Genomic DNA, 22,592 nt, shown 5'->3' with positions numbered 1-22,592 from the left:
AACATCTAGAATAATAGCCCCATGCACTGTAACATAATAACAGAAATAGCTCCTAACAAATTAAGGTAACTAATTACATTATTGCCCTTCTAATTACCCATGGGTCGTGACAGGGTTTTACCCAAGTAAGAATCCTATTAACTATGACAGTCCATCTAGACCTTTATTTAGAGCAAATGGATGTTATCGCCGCATTTCTCCATGGCGAATTAGAAGAAGAAATTCTAATGGATCAGCCTAGAGGTTTTGAAATTAGGGGCAAAGAGGACAAGGTTTGCTTGTTGAAGAAGTCCTTATATGGATTAAAACAATCCCCTAGATAGTGGTACAAGAAATTCGATTCTTTTATGATAAATCAAGGGTTTATAAGAAGCTCATTTGATTGTTGTGTCTATCTTAGGCATGTTTCCTCTAAAATAACAATCTACCTCTTGTTATATGTAGATGACATGCTCATAGCAAGTCATTCATCAGCTGAAATTCAAAGTTTAAAGCTAAAACTTAGGTCAACCTTTGAGATGAAAGAGCTTGGTGAGGCTAAGAAAATTTTAGGGATGGAAATCACTAGGAATAGACATAGCAAAATCCTTCAGCTATCCCAAAAAGCCTATTTAGAGAAAATCATGAGAAAAATTCATATGTTAGATGCAAAAGTAGTAAATATACCTTTTGCACAACATTTCAAATTATCACATGCCCAATCTCCATCGGATGAAGAGAACTTAAAAGAAATGGAGAGAATTCCCTATTCTAAAGCTGTTGGCAGCCTTATGTATGCAATGGTGTGTTATAGGCCAGACTTAGCCCATGCCATGGCCCATGAGTGTGGTAAGTAGATTTATGGCAAATCCAAGGAAGGAACATTGGACAGCTGTAAAGTGGATATTTAGATATCTAAAGGGATCAATTAATAAAGTTCTAGTCTATGGTGGAGCTAAGGATTTAGAGGAGCTGAACATTATAGGATATATTGATGCAGATTATGCATCAAACTTAGATAGGAGAACATCCACAACCGGTTATGTATTTCAATTGTGGAATTCTACAATTAGTTAGAAGACTAACCTTCAATCGGTTATTGCATTATCAACCACAGAATCTGAATATATAGCTGTAACTAAAATTGTTAAAGAGTCTTTGTGGCTGAAAGGATTGATTAGTGAACTCCTAGGAAATAATGTGAATGTTATCCTAAAATGTAACGATCAAAGTGCTATACACTTGGCAAAAAATCAAAACCACCATGAAATGACTAAACACATTGACATTAGGTATCATTTTATAAGAGAAATTCTTGAGAAGAAGGAGATTGATCTTATTAAAGTTACAGGAAATGATAATGCAGCAGACATGTTCACTAAAGTTGTCCCCATGTCCAAATTACATCATGGTTTAAGATTGTTACAGTTTGATGTTGTTTGATTGATCATGTTTCAGGATATCCAAGAGAGAGCAGAACAAGAATGATGAAGTTCCAGGTTTACTCGAAGCAAAATGGTGGAGATTTGTTGATGTTTTTGCCCGAGTTAATGTGTTGGAAGTCTAGAAGAAATCAGAGGAGAGAATGAGGATGATCAGATGGCAGTTAGAATGCAAGGTTTATCTGTAATTAACTGTAATTAGTAGGGATATTTTAGACTTTGTATTAGTCGGTTATTTCCCCTAGGAAGGTCCGCCCATTTAGTTTATAAATAGAAGGGCATAGGGACCTATGATCATCATCAATCATTTGTCATTCCATTCTCTTGTTCGAGTGCAGTGAGAAAAGAGAGAGAGCTGTGATATAGAATAGTTCTTGGAGTCTTTTTGTGAGTATTGTACTTGAGAGTTAAGAGAAGACGAGTGAGGGTTTTCTTGTACTGATTTCTGAAGTTCTTAGTGAATTGTTCTCTTCGTTGGAGTATTGGATGTAGTGCCATTTCTATCGCATGAACCAAGGTAAATCGGGTGCGCTGCATTGTGGTTTGCATTTATGTTCTCTTTTTAAATTCTATCAATTATTTACTTTCTGTTATTGTGAATGTGTTGTGATCGGTTCAATGAGAGTATTGAGTGATTATTGGGTCATATCAGTGTTCGGTTTTTAACAAGCTGATGGTGGAGTCTTGAGAGTCTCTAAAGGATCCTTGATATGTATGAGAGCCATGTTGCAGAATGATATATACATTTTGCAAACCACCACTTTGAGTGGGGAAGCTCCAATAGTAAGCAGAAATGCTCATATGCAGACTAGGATGTGGCATCTAAGGATGTCACACATTAGCGAGCAAGGGCTCAAAGAGCTTGCAAAACAAGGCATTCTAGGCCAAGGCCAGGTTGTAGGACTCAATAAATGTGAGTGTGAGTCCTGCATCTATGGCAAAGTTGCCAAAGTTAAATTTAGCAAGAAAGCAATTCACTCTTCCAAATCAACATTAGATTACATACACTCATACCTTTGGGGACCATCTCAAACCCTAACTCATGGAGACTCTAGATATTTTCTTTCTATCATAGATGATTATTCTAGAATGGTATGGGTTTATGTCCTAAAGTCGAAGGATCATACCTTTGAGGCCCTTAAGACATGGAAGATTATGGTAGAAAATCAAAAGGGGGGGACCGTTAAAACCATTAGGACCGATAATGGATTTGAATTCTACAATAAAGAATTTACTCGAATGTGTAATAAGAGTGGGATAGTGAGACATTTAACTGCCCCTGGAAACCCTAAGCAAAACAAATTGGCTAAGAGAATGAATAGGACTCTATTAGAAAAAGTGAGATGTATGATATTTCATGCAAATTTACCTAAAACATTTCAGGGGGAAGCAATGTCAACTGAAGCACATGTGATCAATAGATCACCATCTACTACAATTGAGTATAAGACACCCTATGAAAAATGGACAAGTCATAAGCCGCCAAACCTAAATCATCTTAGGGTATTTGGTCGCTTAGCCTATGCTCATGTGAAGCAAGGCAAGCTAGAACCTAGGGCAAAGAAATGCCTATTTATAGGATATCCCACTGGAGTCAAAGGTTACAAGTTATGGAACCTAAAGACTGAAGGGCCAAGAACCATTGTTACAAGAGATGTGACATTTAATGAAGAGTCTACAATAAAGGGAGCAAATGTAGAGGACCAACTAGACTTAGGAGGAAAATCTAAGTCAATAGATATTGAGGTCCAAGGTATAACTCCTGAAAATAATATAGAACCTCCTCATGAATAGGATTTTGCTCATCAAGAGGAGAGTGATGGTGACTCCAACATAGAAGACCAGCTAGATACCCAAAGGTATAATGTGGCTAGGGATAGGCAAAGAAGGAGTCATAGACCACCACTCAGATATGGATTTTCAGACCTTGTTTCCTATGCACTAATAAGTGCATAGAGGTGGTAGGGGAAGAACCATTAACATTTGAAGAGGCTGTGTCATCCAAGGAGTCTAAAAGATGGATAGATGCCATGAAGTCTAAAATTGAGTCCTTGAAAAAGAATCAGACCTGGGTACTGATTGATAAGCCTTAAGGACAGTGAATTGTTGGTTGTAAATGGCTCTACAAGATAAAAGAAGGGGCTAGAAGTAATCCTAAACCGAGATATAAGGCTAGGTTGGTGGCCAGAGGATTTAGCCAAGTCTCGGTATAGATTTTAATGAGGTGTTTTCACCAGTTGTGAGGCACACCTCTATCCAAGTGTTGCCTGCCATAACAGCACACCTAAACTTAAAAATGGAACAAATGGATGTTACCACAAAATTTCTTCATGGAGACTTAAGTGAGAGGATCTTAATAGAACAACCTAAGGGTTTTGAGTCTAGAGGAAAGGTGGAGCAGGTATGCTTACTTAGGAAATCACTCTATGGAGTTAAGCAATCCCCAAGACAATGGTATAGGAAGTTTGATACGATTATGTTAAAACAGGGATATTCTAGAAGTTCTTATAATTGTTGTGTATACTTCAAACATGTTTCATCTAGTATTTCAATCTATCCATCTAAGATTAGTCTTATTTATAGCAAGTTAATCTAATGAAGAAATTCAGCATTAAAGCCGAAGTTAAAGCCGAAGTTAAACTCAGAATTTGAGATGGAGTTAGGGGAAGCTAGGAAAATACTAGGGATTGAAATTACTAGAAATAAACAACAAAGGAAGTTATACCTGTCTCAGAAATCCTACCTAGAAAAACTAATTAAAAGGTTTGGAATGGCATATGCAAAGGCTATGAATGTGCCATTTACCCAACACTTTAAGTTATCCTCGGATCAATCACCTAAGGATGAGGAAAATTCTAAGGAGATGAGTGTTATACCCTTCTCTAGTGTTGTGGATAGTTTAATGTACAGCATGGTGTGCACTAGACCCAATTTGGCTCATGCAATGAGTGTAGTGAGTAGATTCATGGCAAATCTAGGTAAAGTACATTGGAATGCTATTAAGTGAGTGTTTAGGTACTTAAAGGGATCTAGTGGCATGGTTTTGTCTTATGGTGGTGGAGCTAATATAGGAGAATCAGCTAGCATTGTAGGTTATTCAGATGCTAATTATACAGCTGATCTGGATAAGAGGAGGTCCACAACCGATTATGTTTTTAAGTTGTGGAACTCCACTGTCAGTTGAAAATCAAGTCTCCAACATGTGGTGGCTTTATCAACAACTGAGGCAGAATATATAGCAATTTTTGAACCAATTAAAGAAGCTATATGGCTAAAAGGATTGGCCAATGAGCTTCTTGGGACATTAGTGGGTGCCACTTTAATATGTGATAGTCAAAATGCCATACACTTGTCCAAGAATCAAGCACACCATGAAAGGACAAAACACATAAATGTTCGTCACCACTTTATTAGGGAAATCATAGATAAAAAAAAGGTAAAACTAATAAAAGTTGCAGGTGATGAGAATGATGCAGACATGTTCACAAAGGTTGTCCCTCTGGCAAAATTGAAGCACTGCATGGAGCTACTTCAGGTAGCCCAAGATGATGGATCAAAAGGGCAGGTCAAGTATTGAAGGGTGCAGATATATATCTTGATGAAGACTAACCCTGTGCAAATGGTGGAGAATTTGTTAAAGTGTTTGCAAAAGATTAGTCTTATGGCTCAAAAGTCAGAAATAATATTTGGAAGGAAGCGATTAAAGGTCAATTTCTAGAAGAGATTAAGCATTATGTAATGGTAACTGCCACATAAGGCAACTACTGGTTAGTTTTTTTATTTTTGTTTCCTTGTATTTCCTGCCCTTATGGTTTATAAATAAAGGGTCGGGGTGTTCCTTTCTTTCCACAAATTTCATTGTATCTTGAAGTGAGTGTTGTGTGAGAGAAAAAACTAGTGGTTAGCCTTTGTAATCTCCATGAGAATAGCTCGGTTCATAAAGCTGTGAGTGCAGTGCAATTGTAACCCTTTTACATTCAAGATAGTGGAAGCCTAAAGCCCTGACAATCCGGACGTAGGATCTACCTATTCAAGGTGATCTGAACCAAGATAAAACCCAGTGTTCTTTGTGTGTTTGTGTTGTTTTTCTATTCTATCCTATTTCTATTTATTCTATGAGGATTCTTGTGTCATCTCTTGAGGGTTGAGTGCAAGTGTGTGAAGCGGGAAGTCGATCAACAAAAGGGATCCAAAATTAGCCCATACTTTGTGTCAAACTAAGGAACCAATATTTTAAATCGACTCTTGATATCACTAGGGGAGTGCAAGATTCCTGATCTCAAATCGGAAAGTGGAAGCCTTATTATTATTTATAAAAAAGGAGGAATACCATCTAAAGATTTGGAAGTACAATGGTTGAGTGCCTTTAATAGTTTATAACTTAGAGAACATAACATAGGCAACCACTTGGTAAACATCCACCAAAATATCCAAGATGCGCTTATCAAGAGTAGGCACAGCAGTAACATAGCATATCATTTGACATTCAAATTCTGATTGTTTCCATTGGACTTGTACTTGAGAAGATTAAAGATCCAAGTCTGAGCCCACAATTTATGCTCTCTCTTCCTCACTGTCTTGTTCTAGTAGGTTCAAGTAACTCTTGGAACAAGGCATTAGAGCCACAACCATGTAGCCAACTAGTTTTTATGGGTTTCTCTTTCTCTGCCATGCCCTCAAAGGCAACATTAACATCAAATAGAAGTTTCTTATCTAGGAAGCAGAAAGAACCCGTTTAAGACACAACCTAATGAAAGTATCAAGATAAAAATGACAATACTCTTTGACTATCCAACAAAGTTTTGCTTATGAGGTTAGAAATCAATATTTGGAACCAAAAATGAGCCCCTCACACCTAAAAATAATCATAAACATTTCTCCAGCAATGCATAGAAGCACATCAACATTCAAGCTAATAACTAACATGAGAAGAAGGAAGGAGACAACAGAACTAATTCCAAGGATACCTCTCATTACGGTTAAGGCGAGCTCCGAAATAGAATGCAACAGAGAGCAACCAGGAATCAGTGTGCACAGCCACCAGGGACAGCCAATCTCTTCGTTTCATTCCATCCCTCGCAAAATTGATCCCCAATGCCGGCTCCGGTTGTTCTGGGGGAACTTCCTCGGCCGGCAGTGTCACTTCCCAAGTCTCGTTCGGGTAACCATACAAACATAAATTCTCCTTATCTAGAAGGGGCAAAACAAATTCTCAAAAATAACGAAAATTCCAAAACCAAAAGGAGCAAATTTAAGAGACAGCAGGGGAAATGATGTAATCAACCTGGATCGCAAAGCGAGTAGAACTCATCAACATCTGATCAGGCAGAAAGAAGCGATAGAAGATAAGAGGAATAGATCAAGCTAATACAGATTGGAAATTAGAGTTTTTGTATGGTTGGATCTTGTGGATGTATAAATTGAAAAAGTACCGTGAGTGAGAGCACGGACGACGCCAACGCGACGACCGCTATAGTCTTTGAAGATCTCTTCCACGGTGCGGGGGCTCGAAGAGATCGAAGGCATCTCCATGCCCACTTACGGTGGTAAAACGAATCGATTTGCGGGTTAGGAAGAAGATTAGGGTTCAAAGGTCGATCGACAATTCCTGTACTGTGAACAACCTATACGCTCGATATTTTCATACCCAGCGCCAGCGAGACCGAGTTTGTTCCGCTGGATGTGTAGTCTTATGAGATCTCTATCTAGCAGACGTCAGATCTGGTGTTATATTGAAAGGCCTTCAAGTTTTTTAAATTGTCATAGTATTTTTTTAATATTTTTAAAAATTAAAAATAATTTTATCAACAACATTTAAATTTGAGGTCTTTAAATTAAAATAACTTATTTTATTATTACATTAAATCTTATCTTTATCTAAGTGTTGCCTATAAATTATAAAACTAAACAACATGCAACTTCCAATTGTATCAAATAAATTTGCTTTTCAAATCTTTTTCAATATTTTATTTTAAATAGAAACAAAATAAATAATTAATTTTATATTACACAAACACGACTCATGGAGTTGAGGCCGCCTAGGCAATGTGTGCTGTAATTGTATATGTACAAGAAGAAAAATAAAAATAACACACGTTACTCGTGCTCAACCTTTAGATACACATTTTTTCAAAAAAATTTAAAATTAATATAAAATAGATGTTATGAGTATTTTATTTTCGAGTATTGTCAATTTTGTCCTATTAAATTTAATGTTAAGAAATATTTTTATGTAACAAAATTTATATAAGTAAATTATGTATTTAACTTAATGGATTGAGTTGCCATTTGAGCTAAACCCATGTATTAGTGGGTTGTGTTTTAATTAAAGAGAAAGGAGTTTGATTGGGCCTAAGGCACATATTTTGTGATGTGTTTAAATTAAATGAGAATGGACTTAGGCCAAGTGTTTAAAGCTAATGAAAGTGGTGGGTTTAGAGAAATCTCATGGACCTAAAATGAATTGGACTTTTGATTGAGCTTGAGCCATGAGTAAAGTGGGCCTTGGCATTATATACGTGCATTATATTGTGTATGCAAAATTTGTGAATATAGAAAAAGATATAAAAAATGAAATAAAGTCAAAAGTCTAAAATAGGCATGCTTTATGAATAAAGGTAAGGGTAAAAAGGGAATTTTCATAATTGAGTTGAATAAAGAAAAGATAAAAGAAACGAAAATGAAACAAATGACCATAATGGGCACGAGGATATTGTGTTATGTGTGTGAGTGGATGGCATAATGGTAATTTCTCAAGGAAATGGTTGACAACCCACTCTTTCCCTTTTATCCCCATCATTCATTGTCTCTTCCTCATTCTTCTTCTCTTTCTTCGATTTTTCTTCTTGTTTTCTTTCCTTCATCTTCTTAATTGAAGCTTCAAAATGGAGGGTTTTTCAAATTTTAAGAAGGGCAAGCTTCTTTTTCGGTTCCAAGTTCAAAAGGCAAGTTCTTCTTACACTTTTATTTATATATTGTGCAAGCTTCAATTTTCTTTCCTTGCTCTCTTCTAAAGAACCTATTTTGGTTGCAAAGTGGTGCATATATATATATATATATATATTCATGGTTAGTCTCTTTTTGTGGTGGTAAGAACCGCGCCTTTGTCAATGGTTGCTAAGTCTTTCATATTTTTCTCAAGTCCTAAGTCTCTTCTTGAGTCATTGTGGTGTCCTGTTGATGATTTCGTTGGGGTCTGATTACCCCATATTTTTCTTTCATGAAATGACATTGTGGATTAGAAAGCTAGAATGAGAGTTTTTTGGTGATTGGTGTTCATTTTATGCGTTTTCGATGGGTTTCTAGCGAGTTTTCTCCCTTCTTGGATAACTCAACTCGTTTGGATGGTTAAGTCGACTCGGATTTCCCTCGAGTCGACTCAGCCGTGACTTGACTACACTGCGCGTGTTTCGTTATTTTGGCCATAACTTTTTATGTAGAAATCGAAATTGCGATTCGTTTGAAGACTAGACTTCAAGGGATTCGATTTAATATATAATATCATATATTTTGGTTATTATTTGAGTTGATTAAGGCTTTTCTTAATCCAAATCAAATAAGATTGTTAAAGTAAATTATTTTTAAATGCTTACTTTGATATCGCTCAATCCGCTAAAATGATAAGATGTGGTTGAAGATATATATATGTATATACGTGGGGTTCATGAGATAAAAATGTAATTGAGTTGCATGAGGAAGCATGATGATAATCATTTGGGAAGTTAATAAGAAACGTTCTTGGTTGGCATATCCATGGTAACTCATGTGTGATACATGACTATCATTATATGAATAATTGCCCTTAATTGATGTGGTGAAATCTAATCAAGGTGAATTATGCGGAAGAGCCAAGATCTTTAATGAGCAAAAATTGAGAATATGTGAACGTCACTTGTCATAGCATTGTTGTGGATGTGTTGCATGGTATTGTATGCTATTTTATATTGCATTATGATGATGGGTCATGGGTTGCATCCATTGGGGGTTATACTTTGTATGTGATGGGTGTGTTAAGCATGACATGGTAATTATCATTGGGCACTCATAGTTTAAAGAAGGGCATGCATGTATTATGCATATAGTCACGGGTATACACTATGTGTAAAGGGCTTACACGTGCTATGGTGTAGAGCTGATCCTAGGTTTTCTAAGGCACCGATAAATTTTCTAAAGTGTGCCCTTTTATACAAATTAAATAAAAAAATAAAATTTATCAACTAATTAATTTTATTAAAATTAAAAAAGATAAGGAAGAATACATTGGGGCCTCATTAAAACCTTGTTTGGGAAAAACTCAATAGGAAAAAACCCCGAACGAAGAAAAAATAGTACCCCGCATTGTAAACATTGTATTAAAAAATGAAAACTACATATTCGAGTCTATATGCTTCCTCCTGAATCTCCGTAAGTATTTTTTGATTTGATCAATCTTCCTTTCATCCTTCACGATTAATCGAAGCAAAAACAATCATCAAATGTACCTACAAAATAAAAATAACAATGAAATCTCAACCATAAAACATCATTTAAAATGTCTTCTTGTTGTACTTTTATATGCAAAATCATCAATTATACTATCATATTTAATGTTTTCTAACATATTATTTTCAATGCATAATATCGCTAATCCATTTAGCCTATCTTGAGTAATGGTAGTCCGCAAGTAATATTTTAATAATTTTAATTTAGAAAACTTCTTTCAACAAATGCCACAGTCACAGATATAGTCAATAATACCCTATAAGCAACCATTACATTAAGAAACATATTCACACTCTTTGCAAATTTAAGAATTTTAATGGATGTTCATGGTTTATCTATTTCATATGCTTTTTTTGATAACATCACTTGCAACACCTATAATTCTAAAAATAAGTCTCTTGCATCAACATCAGAAACATCACCATGTTTTAAAGCATTTTCAAGACTCACACAAAAACTTTTTAATTCATCATCATGAAACGAAGTCAACTTTGCAGCATCAAATAAGAACCAAAAAATAGATTCAAAACAATGCAATTGTTCAAACTTACTCTTCAATTCACCAAGAGCAATATCCACTATAATAAGAAAATAACCAGTTCTAAATGATTCTTCAGCTGATTATTTGTTCCCTATCACTATTGGAAACCTTATCAAAATGCCATTTTCTACAAACTTGACTTTTTTTTGGAAATATAGGCTCAATTCCATATCAAGGGAAATTTCTTTAGCATCAATCATGGCAGAAATAAACCCATTTATTCTATAGTTTTCAAAAAATAAAACAAGTCCTTCTAATTGTCTTATGGTAGCATCAAGACGCATGTGTTTTAGATTGTAACTTTTTACTAACTAAGTTAATCTTATGCAAAATGTCATGCCAAATAACCAAACTTAATATAAATTCAAAACTTGAAAGCTCTCCTGATGCTAAACTTTGAGCATCCCTACTCAATTTGGCATCTTCACTAATTTCTGTTAATTTAAATAAAGCTTCTCTGATTTAGCAAGGTTGAGATTTTATTGTTTTGACACTTTCAATGTGACTTTCTCAACGTGTAGTTGACAATGATTTCAAAGTCAAACCATCTATGTAATCAAGTAACACATTCCATCACTTTGTTGAATTAGAGAATTCCGTATATATGCATTGACATGCTTAAAAAAAAGATTTTGATTTAACACATGAGTTAACCATATTACAAAACTATTAAGTTGAGACAATGAGAACCACATGACATGTAAAATGCTCTAGGATTTATATCAAGTAATCCTTTTTGTACACTCAGATTTTTTCCTTTCATATTAGAGCCATTATCATAACCTTGTCCCCTCACATCATCAATATTAAGTGTAAGGGACTCAATTACATTTTGCAATTCATTAAAAATTCCTAATCCAGATGTATCTTCCACATTTAGAAACTCTAGAAAGTACTTTTCTATATTTATTAGAGTACTTGAAACATCGACACACCTCAATATTAAAGTCATTTGTTATTTGTGACTTGCATCAAGAGTATAATCAAGAATGACTGGAAAATATTTAGCCGTTTTTATTTTTTTAATGATTGCATGTCTAACATTTGATGCTAAAATAGCTATCAACTCATTTTGAATTTTATGGCTAAGATAATGATAATGAATCTTCTTATCTTGAATGAGTCCAAAATGGTGTTGCATTACTAGATCAAACTCTGCAATCATTTCAAGTAGGCCTAAAAAGTTACCATTACCATTGTCGACATTCGGAATTGGTCGACCTTGATTCGTTGGCTCGCACTGGTATAATGAATTCGGGAGGGAGAGAATGGGTTATCTGGTGCGATCTGTTGACCCACCGACCGATCCCTGCAATATACTCCGATGCTCAAGTAAGTGAACGGGTAAGTAAAATTGCAGAGTATCCGTAGGTTGGCCTGAAAAATGATACCATGGCTCTGAAAAGAGCTGGCTGATATATAAGAGGGGATGAGATGTCCTACAGTCTGTGTTGTACGTCTGTAAGTAGTGGGACAGAATATTCAGTGCCGATGGAAATGCCCATGCAGCAGTAAAGTGCCGACGGGACCCTCATTAATGTAGATGGAATCCGTCGTTCATGAGGATGAGATATGTGTTGAACGCGCGAAAATTCAAATGCGGCTATAATGGTGTTTGCTGCAAAAGGCCAAGATGGGACTAGTGTGGGCCGACCAAATGGGCTAAAAGGAGTAGGACCAGGTTAGGCCTGAATGGCCCAGCTGGGATGACGCATAGTCCATAAATATTCTCTGACATATGACCCTCTCGTTATGCGAGCTAGCCGACTAGGCTGGTGAACTGCAAGAGTTCACCAGGAGCTTGCTCGAAGTGCAGTTGGGGGCTCGCTCGAATAGGCCGGCGAGCTAGAGACATTCCTGGGAGCTCGCTTGGCCTTGCGATCCGAGCTTAGATTCCAGCAATGTGTGAGTTCGCTTCGGTGAACTTAGCTTGAGGTCTATTGAACCTTATGTGATTGGGGTGGCCTGCTGCTTTGAGCCCAACCCATAAAGAGTAGAATGGGAAATACCTGTAACATTAAGCCCCACAGCTCACAGTGTGATCTTCGAATTGGGAGTTGACACATGCCATCCATTCTAGCTGTTAATACATCTTTCAGTTTTACGCCCAATCATTTCATATCACGTCATTTCATGATGCACATCTTGTCTGCGGTGCATTTAATGCGCATGTTTCCCAAAATCGCTTAATCATTATGTCCGTGGGCCCCATACTTTCGCACACCTCCATTGGATCTAGGGAAACTTGTCGGTCTCTTCATCCAGCGATGGAGTGCCGTGAACTATAAAATTGGAGAGGGGTTCATTTTCCCCTCTTTACCGTATTATTTCAAAAATACTCATTGCTTCTACAACCTCATTCCTCTTGACTCCAAGACTCCATTGCTGATAGTTCCAAAGTATCTTTGCCTTTCGCCTTCGCTTTCCAATTGGTTCCCTTCCCTGACTCTTGTAGCAATCGATCAAGAATAGAAAGTTTCTCGCCATCCTTTAATCTATCTCGTCTCTGCTCCTATTCTTCTCATCTCTACTCCTATTCGTCTCCATGCCCTGCCTCTTGGCGATGGCTATGCGTCTTATAGGAGTAGCTTTTATTTATTTTAGGAGGTTTAATAGGCTTATAAACTCAGCTTCCTTTCTTTCGAGTCATACCCTATTGCGAAGCGCATGACCTGATCGGTAAGAAGTGTCGCTAGGAACTCCGGTTCACGAGGGTCGATTCATTCTCAGCGACCTGATGCGTTTGTTCTTTTTGTCTTTTCATCGTAGATGTACATCAAGTCAAAAGCGTCCCAACCATAGGGTAGAGAACGATGACACCTCTAGCTCTTCAGAGCACAGAGAAAGGATGTTGCCGCGCACTGCTCAGGATGTGGCTTCATCTGATTCTGAGGTCGCTGAAAGAGTTCCTTAGTGTATTGCCCCTCCAGTTACCCAGTGAGCTGCCGAGGAGAGCGCAACTCGCTAGATCTTCAAGCATTATCCCTCGAGATTGATGGTCGACGAGCTGATGTCGTGCGCTTCCACGTACCGCCTCCCCTACGGCACTTGTCTGATGATCCTCTTGGTGACCACGTAACTTTTCCTTATGCGGGGTTCATCGCCATCAACCCCCAACACTTAGAATTTGGTTTTAGGTTTTCACTCCAGCCCTACCTCATAGACATTTTGAACGATCTTAAGCTTGCTCCTTTCCAACTGACCCCTAACTCATACGCCCAGATAACCTTCCTTGCCCTTCTTTTCAAAAAGAAAAAACTTCCTTTTCCAAACCCCATAATACTGAGGAACCTTTACTCTTTCAAAGGTACCAAGGACGGGCTATACTATATGGCAGCTCGCTTCTCGGATTGCAATAAAGTCTTGCCTTAAGGGAAAGCCAAGGGCATGTCCAATGTAGGGGACTATAAGTCCCAATGGTTCTACCTTTCCTACTATTCTCTTCAAGATCTTAAAAACTTCAGCTTTGTTCTTGCATCGAGTAAGTAGTTCTTCAGCTCACACTTGTAGCAACAATCCATTTGCTATTATTTTTGATTCACGGGTGTCTTTTTAATTTTATAGACGTCGTCGGGGGGCAGCCTGAGCTAATCATGTATGAGGCACAAGATCTTCAAGCGGCTTTTGAAGTGAAGACTAACGAAAATGACTATGAGTTCTACGACTCTCTACTTTGCGATTACCAGCTCGCTCTTCCTTTTGGGATCAAGGAAATCAGGAAAAATGATATTGGAGTACGTGGCCAAAGGGAGATAAGGTCAGTCTTTAACTAGGTTAATTTTGATGGGAGCCTAGTGAGAGAGAGCAGAGCTCGTGGGGAAGTTACGGTCGCAACCTTACCAACGTTATCAGAAGCGATGAGGCTTCAACTCAAACGACCCGATTCTTCTGCAATCTCGAGCGTACCTAAGGTTGTTCGCGCATCCTTTTCTCCTACAAAAGTTAAAAGAGCGGGAGCTCATACTAAAGCAGCCGGCTTGAGTCGCAACCATGTCAGTCTGCCTGGTTCTGACACCGTACCAACTGTCGTGCCTCCCTCAAATCCAGTTCCCACAGGTACCTCCTTGCAATCGAGGGTAGCCATAGCTGCCATGAGTCGAGGGAAGTCCATGGTTCACGAGAAGGCTCCCGGGAGCAAAAGGAAGGCTTCTCCGACCTCGCAGGCCTCAGCAGGCCCAGGCTGACAGGAGGAAGAAGACAAACACCTCTGTAGAGCTGAGCGCATCTGAGGTCGTGGCCGGTGGGACATACTTCGCTCCCTTTCTCTATAGCTTGGATAGGGTTCTTGGTAATGAAGGATCATCACGAGGATACATAGCATGCAATGGAAGCGTTTTTAAATAAAAACTTTCTTCGTATTGATTAGAATCTAGGAAACTTACTTTTCCTTCGGATTACCGGACGGAATGAAGCGATAGGAGGAGGATGGGCGGGAGCTTCTTCTCGTGGTGGAGATGACGGCTGTCCTGCAATCCTTCGGCTCCTTCGCATCAGAACTTGAACATTCTCTTGATCTTCCAAAGGTATGACTCAAACTCGTGGCCTCTCTTTTGGTGAAGAAGAGTAAAAGAAAAACCCTTAGATGAAAAACAACCAAGGAGAGAATATATATAGGGAGAACCCTAGGGTTAAAACCCTAGTGGGCCAAGTTCATTTAATTAATTTTCTAATTGGGTTAGCCCAATTAATTAATTAAAAAACTAATGAACTATTATTTTATTCTAGCCTAATTAATTATGGACCATTCTGAATAAAATAATTCTCTCTCAATGTAATTCACCCAACAAGCCAAATGTATTAAATAATACATGAGTTATATCGAGCTACCCCGGGGACCAAAAGACAAATTATTCACGGCTACTAAAATGACCAAAATATCCCTGCTACCTAGTAGCTATATTTTGTCATTCTAAGTGTTCCAACTATCACCATATGGTAACACTGACCCCACGAATAATTTTGCATATGCAATGTCTTTGACCTACTAGTGTAATGACGAAAATACCCCTCTGCGTAACACCCATCATTTAGAAAAGAATAATGTACTAACACCTCTCTAAATGATTTCTACCATCCTTAGATCACTAGTCCAATAATCCGTGAATACTCGAATGTACTTGCTTATCACTGGGAGCTACCCAGAAGCACACACTCTTAAGTCACGTTCCCAGGGCCCTGGATTATTTGATTATTCTTGGACAATCACAAGGGGGTGAATCACAGAAACTATCTTGTATTAGTTTGTCTTAGCTAATTAGAAACCATACTCCCAACTCAAAAGGTTATTGATCTTTGATAGACCTCACCTACAGTGAATCTAAGAATATAGCTCTAGGTTCACTAGACCACCAACCAATACTCAAGTATTAGAGTACTCGTCCACGTAGTAGCAGTGATAGACTAGCTCCATGATAATTAGTACTTTGTCATTAGCTTTTATCACAGGTCCACTCTACGCATTCCAAATGCGCTTGTACAATTAGAGTAAACGGACTGTTTACTGGCTAAGGCAAGCCATCCTCCATTAGGATCTATTGCACAATGATCTTATCATGATAGAATGCCCAGTTCTATCAAAAGATCAAGAGTAATATTTTCTTGCTTATTAAGTACCCATGATTCATGCCTAACTGTAAAGAACGACCCATCACATGAATCACTTGCTTAATAGCATAGACACTTTTCCAACAATTAAATGCAAATAATATATGTGCCATAAACTGACTAAAAGAAACATCATTACCATAAATTAAACAAAACGTGTCTTTAGGGCATACATTTCCAACAGGTAAATTATACCAAGAACCTAGACATAAGGGAAATATCGGGCGACGCACTTGACGACTACGTTGCTCGCCACAATCTTCTGGTAAGGTTCTTTCCTTCTCTTGTACTTCTTTATTTTATCCCTTTCGAGTGTGCTGACTTTTGAAGTCTTGTGAGCTTCCCTAGGCGTCTTCAAGCAGAACGAAGAAAGAGCTCACACCACGAAAAAGAAAGAGAAGCTCGAGACCGCCGTCGAGGCACTGAAGAAAGACAAGAAGAAATTGCAGGAGAATCTGGCTTTCGTGACCAACGAATCCAGTAAATACCGGAACATGGCCGATGTATACAAGATCGGGTCATGGAGGTCGAGAGAGCCAAGCAGGAGGCTGAGGACTAGTTGGGACGCGAGAAGAGAATGTATGAGTCAACCTTCTCCAAGGCGACTTCAAAGCTAAATAAGGCCGAGGCGGAGCTGGCTGTCGCGCAGGGTGCTTTGGAGCAGTCTAGGCAGGAGGTTGAGTAATTGAAGGTCGATGTCGAGGTTCAGGTCGTGAATGAGCACGAGGAGGTCGAGTCTGATATCTATAGTGCGTTAGTTTTCACCTTGTGGAAAACGCACCCAGACCTCGACTTCTCCTGCTTCGACGAGGAAGCGGTGGAGGCAGTAAAGAAATTTGCTACTGATGCCGCGAGCTCTAGAGTCTCTGCAATCTCGTCCGAACCCAATCAGACCGTGATCGATCTCTCTGTTGAAAAAACTGGCAATCCTGCTCCCCAAGATGTCGTAGCACCCAGCTCAAACCCTCTAAGCCATTAGACTTTCTTCTTTTTCTTTCTTTATTCTTGTATTCGAAAGTAATACATTTTTCTTATTCAGTCGAATTTATGCTTCTTTGTCATTTGCTGCGAACTGAATACATAACACAAAGACCGCGCATAAGTTTTAATCTAGTTAATTCAATAATACTTTTAGTTCGCAACTGATAAGTCTCAAAGCTCGAACAACTTTGGACAATATATTAAGTAAGATATCGTTAGTTTGAGCCGTATGTCTGGTAGGTCATGATCTAAGCTATCATATGGTAACTCGATGAATGTTAAATTAATTCGCATTTCGCCGTCAAGTTATACGCCCAGGTAGAACATAATTTGATCTCTGCTAACGTACCATGACTTTTAAAGGCATAGCGTGGTCAAGATGAACACTCGGGTAGTTTGCAGTCCATGACTTTTGTCAAGATAAGAGGACCCCATCTAGTGAATCATGACTCAATAGGTTTTTAATCGAGGTGGTAGCTTAATAGGTGCCAAACCATGACACCATGGTCAAGATGAATGGGCTCTAGTTCGCCGACCACGACCTAGGGCAAATACTAAGATGAATGCTCAGATAAGCCGCAAACCATGACACGTTGGCCAAGTGGAATGGGCCCCAACTCGCAAACCATAGCCCTTTAAGCCCAGACCATCTTCTGACTCTTATTTTTAACAACCAAAGTGTGGATGTAAAAAGATTTGAAAGACACATTAATATCGTACAAACATAATGCTCAATTTGACAAAGTGATATCGACGAAATTGGGACTTCAATTGATAGCTAAAAATACGCGAAAGAGAAAATGTTTGCTTATCGAAAGTATGGTCTCAGATGCTCTGCATTCCAAGCTAGTGGGAGAACTTATCCGTCTATGTTGGCCAAGTGATATGCTCCGTTACCGAGGCTTTCCTTTATAGTGTAGGGGCCTTCCCAGTTTGGGCCCAATGTCTCGTCGCAGGCCATGTAAGCTCTAGGAAGAATAAGACGCAGCACAAGGTCACCAACACTGTAGCTCCGAACTCGAACCCTCCTGTTGTAATATCTTGCTACCCGTTGTCGATAGGCCGCCATTCTTATGCGAGCTTGCTCCCTTGTCTCCTCAAGCAAGTCAAGATTAGCGGTCGTTATTCTCTGTATCGAAGGTGGCTCTCCGCTGACTGGTTACTTCATGTTCTGCCGGGATCATCGCCTCAGATCCATATACCAAAGAGAAGGGAGTTTCTCCCGTAGTGGTGCGAGCTGTAGTTCGTAGGCTCAGAGCACGGTTTGTAGTTCGTCCACCCAGGCCCCCATTCTGGCTTCCAACTTGGTCTTTAATATCTACTTGATTACTTTATTAATAGCTTTGACTTGGCCATTGGTTTTTGGGTGGTCCATGACTGTAAAGCTCTTCTTAATCCCTAATGATTTGCAAAATTATATGAACTGTTCGTTGGTAAATTGGGTTTCATTGTCCGTGACTATCTGTTGAGGAACTCTGAACCTGTAGATGATATTGCTCCATACAAACTTTTCTACCTTCATGGTGGATATATGTGCGAGTTCCTTCGTTTCTGCCCACTTGGCGAAGTAATCCACAGCTGCTATAGCATGCTTGCACCCGCCGCGAGCTATTGGAAGTGGCACAATCAAGTCGATGCCCAATATGGCAAAGGGTCAGGGGCTGCTCATTTGTTGCAGATAGGCGGGGGGAGCTCGCGGTATTTTTGCAAACCTTTGACACGCATTGCATTTCTTCACCAAATTAATAGCGTCTCGCTTCATGGTAGGCCAGTAGAAACCCTGGCGAAATGCCTTTTAAGTCAAAAATACTCCCCCAACATGATTGCCACAGTGTCCGACATGGATTTCTATGAGAACCACTTGGTAATCAAGCTCATCGATGCATCTAAGTAATGTAGCTGAGAACCCCATTTTGTACAGTGTATTGTTGTGAATACAGTATCTGGCTGCCCGAGCTCGAGTACATCGTGCTTCTAACTTGTCACTTGGTAGCTTTCCTTCTTGCAAATACTCAACAATGGGCCCCATGCATGAATTCGACCTTAACTCGATTGCTAACGTCTCATTTTGCCCCTCTGTGCTTGGTATGGCTAGGAACTCCACGGGGATGACCCTCAATGAGTTTGCATCTCCTACTAATGCCAAGCGAGCAAAGGCATCGACGTGAGAGTTCTGGGTCCAGGGCACTTGATTCAATTTGCACTCCTCAAAGAGACAAAATAATTCCTTAACTTCCTGAAAGTATGCTACCATCTTCGAGCACTTTTCCTGATACTCCCCTTGTATCTAACATACAACAAACTGGGAGTCACTGAAAATTGCTAATCGCTCTGCCTTGACTTCTCTAGCCAAGCGCAGGCCAGCCAGTAAGGCTTCGTACTCGGCTTTATTGTTGGTTGCTCTGAATCCAAACCTTAACGCATAAGGAATCTTGTGTCCCTCCGGGCTTATTAAGAGCACGCCAGCTCCAGATCCATGTTCGCTGGAGGAACAATCTACGAATAACTTTCATACTGGAAGTACTAAGGAGGCGAGCTCCTCCACCCACTACAAAAAAATAATTAATTTGAGATGGATTTAGAGACGAATTTTCAGTTTGAGACGGATTTTGGTCCATCGAAAAATTGCCCTCGCAAAATTTGAGATGAATTTTGAGACGGATTTTTTCCGTCTCAATTAGAGATGGATTTTTAAGACAAATTTTTTCTGTCTCAATTAGAGAAGAATTTTCCCGTCTCAAATCTGAGAGGGATTTTGAGACGGATTTTTTCATCTCAAATTAGAGATGGATTTAGTGATAGATTTTCTATTTCAAATTAGAGATGGATTTTTTCGTCTCAAATCTGAGAGGAATTTTGAGATGGATTTTTCTGTCTCAAAATCCGTCTCTAATTTAAATTTAATTAAAAAATAAAATTTATATTATTTGAAATTTTAAAATTAAACCTAATAAACACAATATACAAACTGAAAATCACGCATAAATATAAATTCATTACATTACAATAAATCAATACAATATATTAATATGCATCGTTCATAAATAATAAGACTAAATTCATTACATTACAATAAATCCACGTGGATGGCGATAATGAAGAATTGTCCTAGAATCTACCTTCTAGGGCTAACAAGCGTTGGTGAATGTATTCCATAGCTATCTTAACAGATTCTTGAATCTGGTTTGCCAAAGAGATTGACGGTAAGGGTGACGGTGACAATACATAGTAGGAACCAGGGATGACATGCAGTTCTTACACCATCCAATCGACCTTTTTTCTTCATGCCTGCAACCTCCAACCATAATGATGTCTCATCAATAGCTGGCTGCGAGAGCTGACCAGCATCACTACCTTTCGATGCGCCAACTATTGATACTTGGGATGATGCATCATGTTGCCGCGTTTGAAAGTTAGTCTACAATCATCATAGATGCATGGAATAATTTGTATTATTAGTAAGGCTATTAAAGTGTAATAAGATATAAAAATACACAACTAATGTATACTTGCATTGTTAGATATAAACCCTTAAGACCAGTTCTAGTGACACAATAGGGCTTAATCTTATAATTCTTTAAACACTATTTAATGATAAGTTTTATGTTTAATTTAAATTGCAATATGGTTTGATTTGAACATACAAATATCCTTTAGTATAATAAAGAGTGGATACCATTCTTAATTGTTAAGAATAATCAAGACGAATTATCCATAATACGTTATATTATAAATATGTTCATGTCCATAGAGTTCCTAATCCGGATGATTAGCAACTCGCAAAGGTCGGCATATCGTCTTCCTCCTTGTTCGGTATAAGATACCGAAAGATAAGATTGGTGGGTCTCGTACCACTCTATATGAGATACAGAAGAAAGACGAGTGAGTGCTCGTTATAGGAATAAGTTTACTGAACGGGACTGTTAATATTGAATCACATGTGTTTTATCTCATGGGTCAATGATTCAATATTAACTACGGATTTGCATTAGTTCTTAGACCTGAGATAACATGGATATCTGTGTGTTGGTTGATTAGGATATCAACAATATTATATGGTTGTCCTAATCAGGGATAGTCGTACGTATCTATATGTCTGGTTTAGTGACACACGAGATATGCGTGCATCAGACATGAAATCTATCACCTCGAGATATACGAGGAGGATATCCTATGCGATTCAGTGGTCACTTAATGATAAATCCTTGGCTAAGGTAATATGACAACGAAATTTGGATTCCGTAGAGGTTGTGTCATATTAGTCAAGTGTGATTATTGGATTTGGTCATATGACGAGATCGAGAGATTTGACCTGCTGACCGCGATCTCATATTTGGTCGGATATAGTATGATATAGGGACTGTATTGCAGGGCACCGTAGTGTAAGGTCACATTCTCGCTTCACATTAAATTGGGTAATCATGACATATTGCTAGATGTCACTCATGATTTACGAGAATTAACAATTGATTAATTCTTGTTACCAATTTAATTGTGAACCCAGAAAAACCCACCTAATAGAAGTCGTTTTAAAAGAAAAAATGGCAAATTTAGTAATTATGGAATTACTAAATTTTAAGTGAAATTATTTATTAAAGAAATAAAAATAATTAAATAAGTAATATGATTATTTATTTAATTATTAATTTGGATTAGGTTTTTTTCTAGCACTTAAAGTCCGGCCCAATAGCACTTAGGGTTTTAGGGTTTTTTGTCTATAAATAAAACATTAAACCCATAATCCAAATCAATCAATCAGTTGAATCAAAACTGAAATTTTAGAGAAATTTTTCGTGTCCCTTTTCTCTAAAGTCTATTGAAGTGTTGACGGTTTCGGGTGGATAGACTCGGCATCTCATGTGTGGGAGATATCAGGTGGGTTATCGGCTACGAAATCAGACTTTGTTTCGAGGTAACTTTTCATTTTGTGTCTTTGATTTAAACTGTAAGATTTGAAAAACGTGATACCAATAAAATCATATTTATTTTTTCGCTGCGTACGATCAGATCATGTTTTCTAACATGCATAAGTATCATGTTCAACTGTACTCAGTTAGATGATAGATATCTTAACAATAGAACAATTATTTCAGAAGAATATCACCTTGCTTCCCAAATGAAAGTCATTTTCAAACAATTACACAAAATTGGGTAGCATGATTGAAAGAACTGAAAAGCACAACTAATCAGATAATATATCAGTGAAAATAAATATTTCCAACACCAGTGCATGTAGCTCCCTTGAGGTAATTGTATGCAAGATAGCAATCATGATGCTGGTTGAAAGTAAACTAACTAGCCTTACTTTTAAATTTGAAGGCACCAAAATGAAACAAACACTTTTACAGGGATTTTCATATTCATAAATCTTCAATCACATTAAAGATAGTAATCATGTACAAGTTATGTAAATAGAAATCAATTGTTGCACCCTATTAGACATAACTCAGAAGGACAAGAAATAAGGATCAGCATGCAGAACAACTAAGGAAGTAATGCCTTAGCCCCAAAATGTGGAAAAAAAAATTAGAAAATCATTAGTCATGCAATTTCATATTTTCTAA

General features: G+C 38.1%; 1 protein-coding gene across 1 annotated transcript in view; it reads right to left on the bottom strand.

The window, feature by feature from the left end:
• Positions 1 to 7,119, bottom strand: part of LOC127806234 (PHD finger protein ALFIN-LIKE 1-like) — a 46,636-nt gene extending 39,517 nt beyond the window's left edge. The window contains exons 1-3 of the mRNA XM_052343385.1: positions 6,854 to 7,119; positions 6,706 to 6,738; positions 6,389 to 6,611 (exon numbers count right to left, since the gene is read on the bottom strand). Coding sequence (XP_052199345.1) covers positions 6,389 to 6,611; positions 6,706 to 6,738; positions 6,854 to 6,953 — 356 coding nt within the window. The 5' untranslated portion in view covers positions 6,954 to 7,119. The remainder of the gene's footprint in view (positions 1 to 6,388; positions 6,612 to 6,705; positions 6,739 to 6,853) is intronic.
• Positions 7,120 to 22,592: the final 15,473 nt, after the last annotated feature.

The sequence above is a fragment of the Diospyros lotus genome, chromosome 7 (genome assembly GCF_014633365.1).
Source record: "Diospyros lotus cultivar Yz01 chromosome 7, ASM1463336v1, whole genome shotgun sequence".
Taxonomy (NCBI): Eukaryota; Viridiplantae; Streptophyta; class Magnoliopsida; order Ericales; family Ebenaceae; genus Diospyros; species Diospyros lotus.
This window is presented reverse-complemented; position numbering and strand designations above follow the sequence as displayed.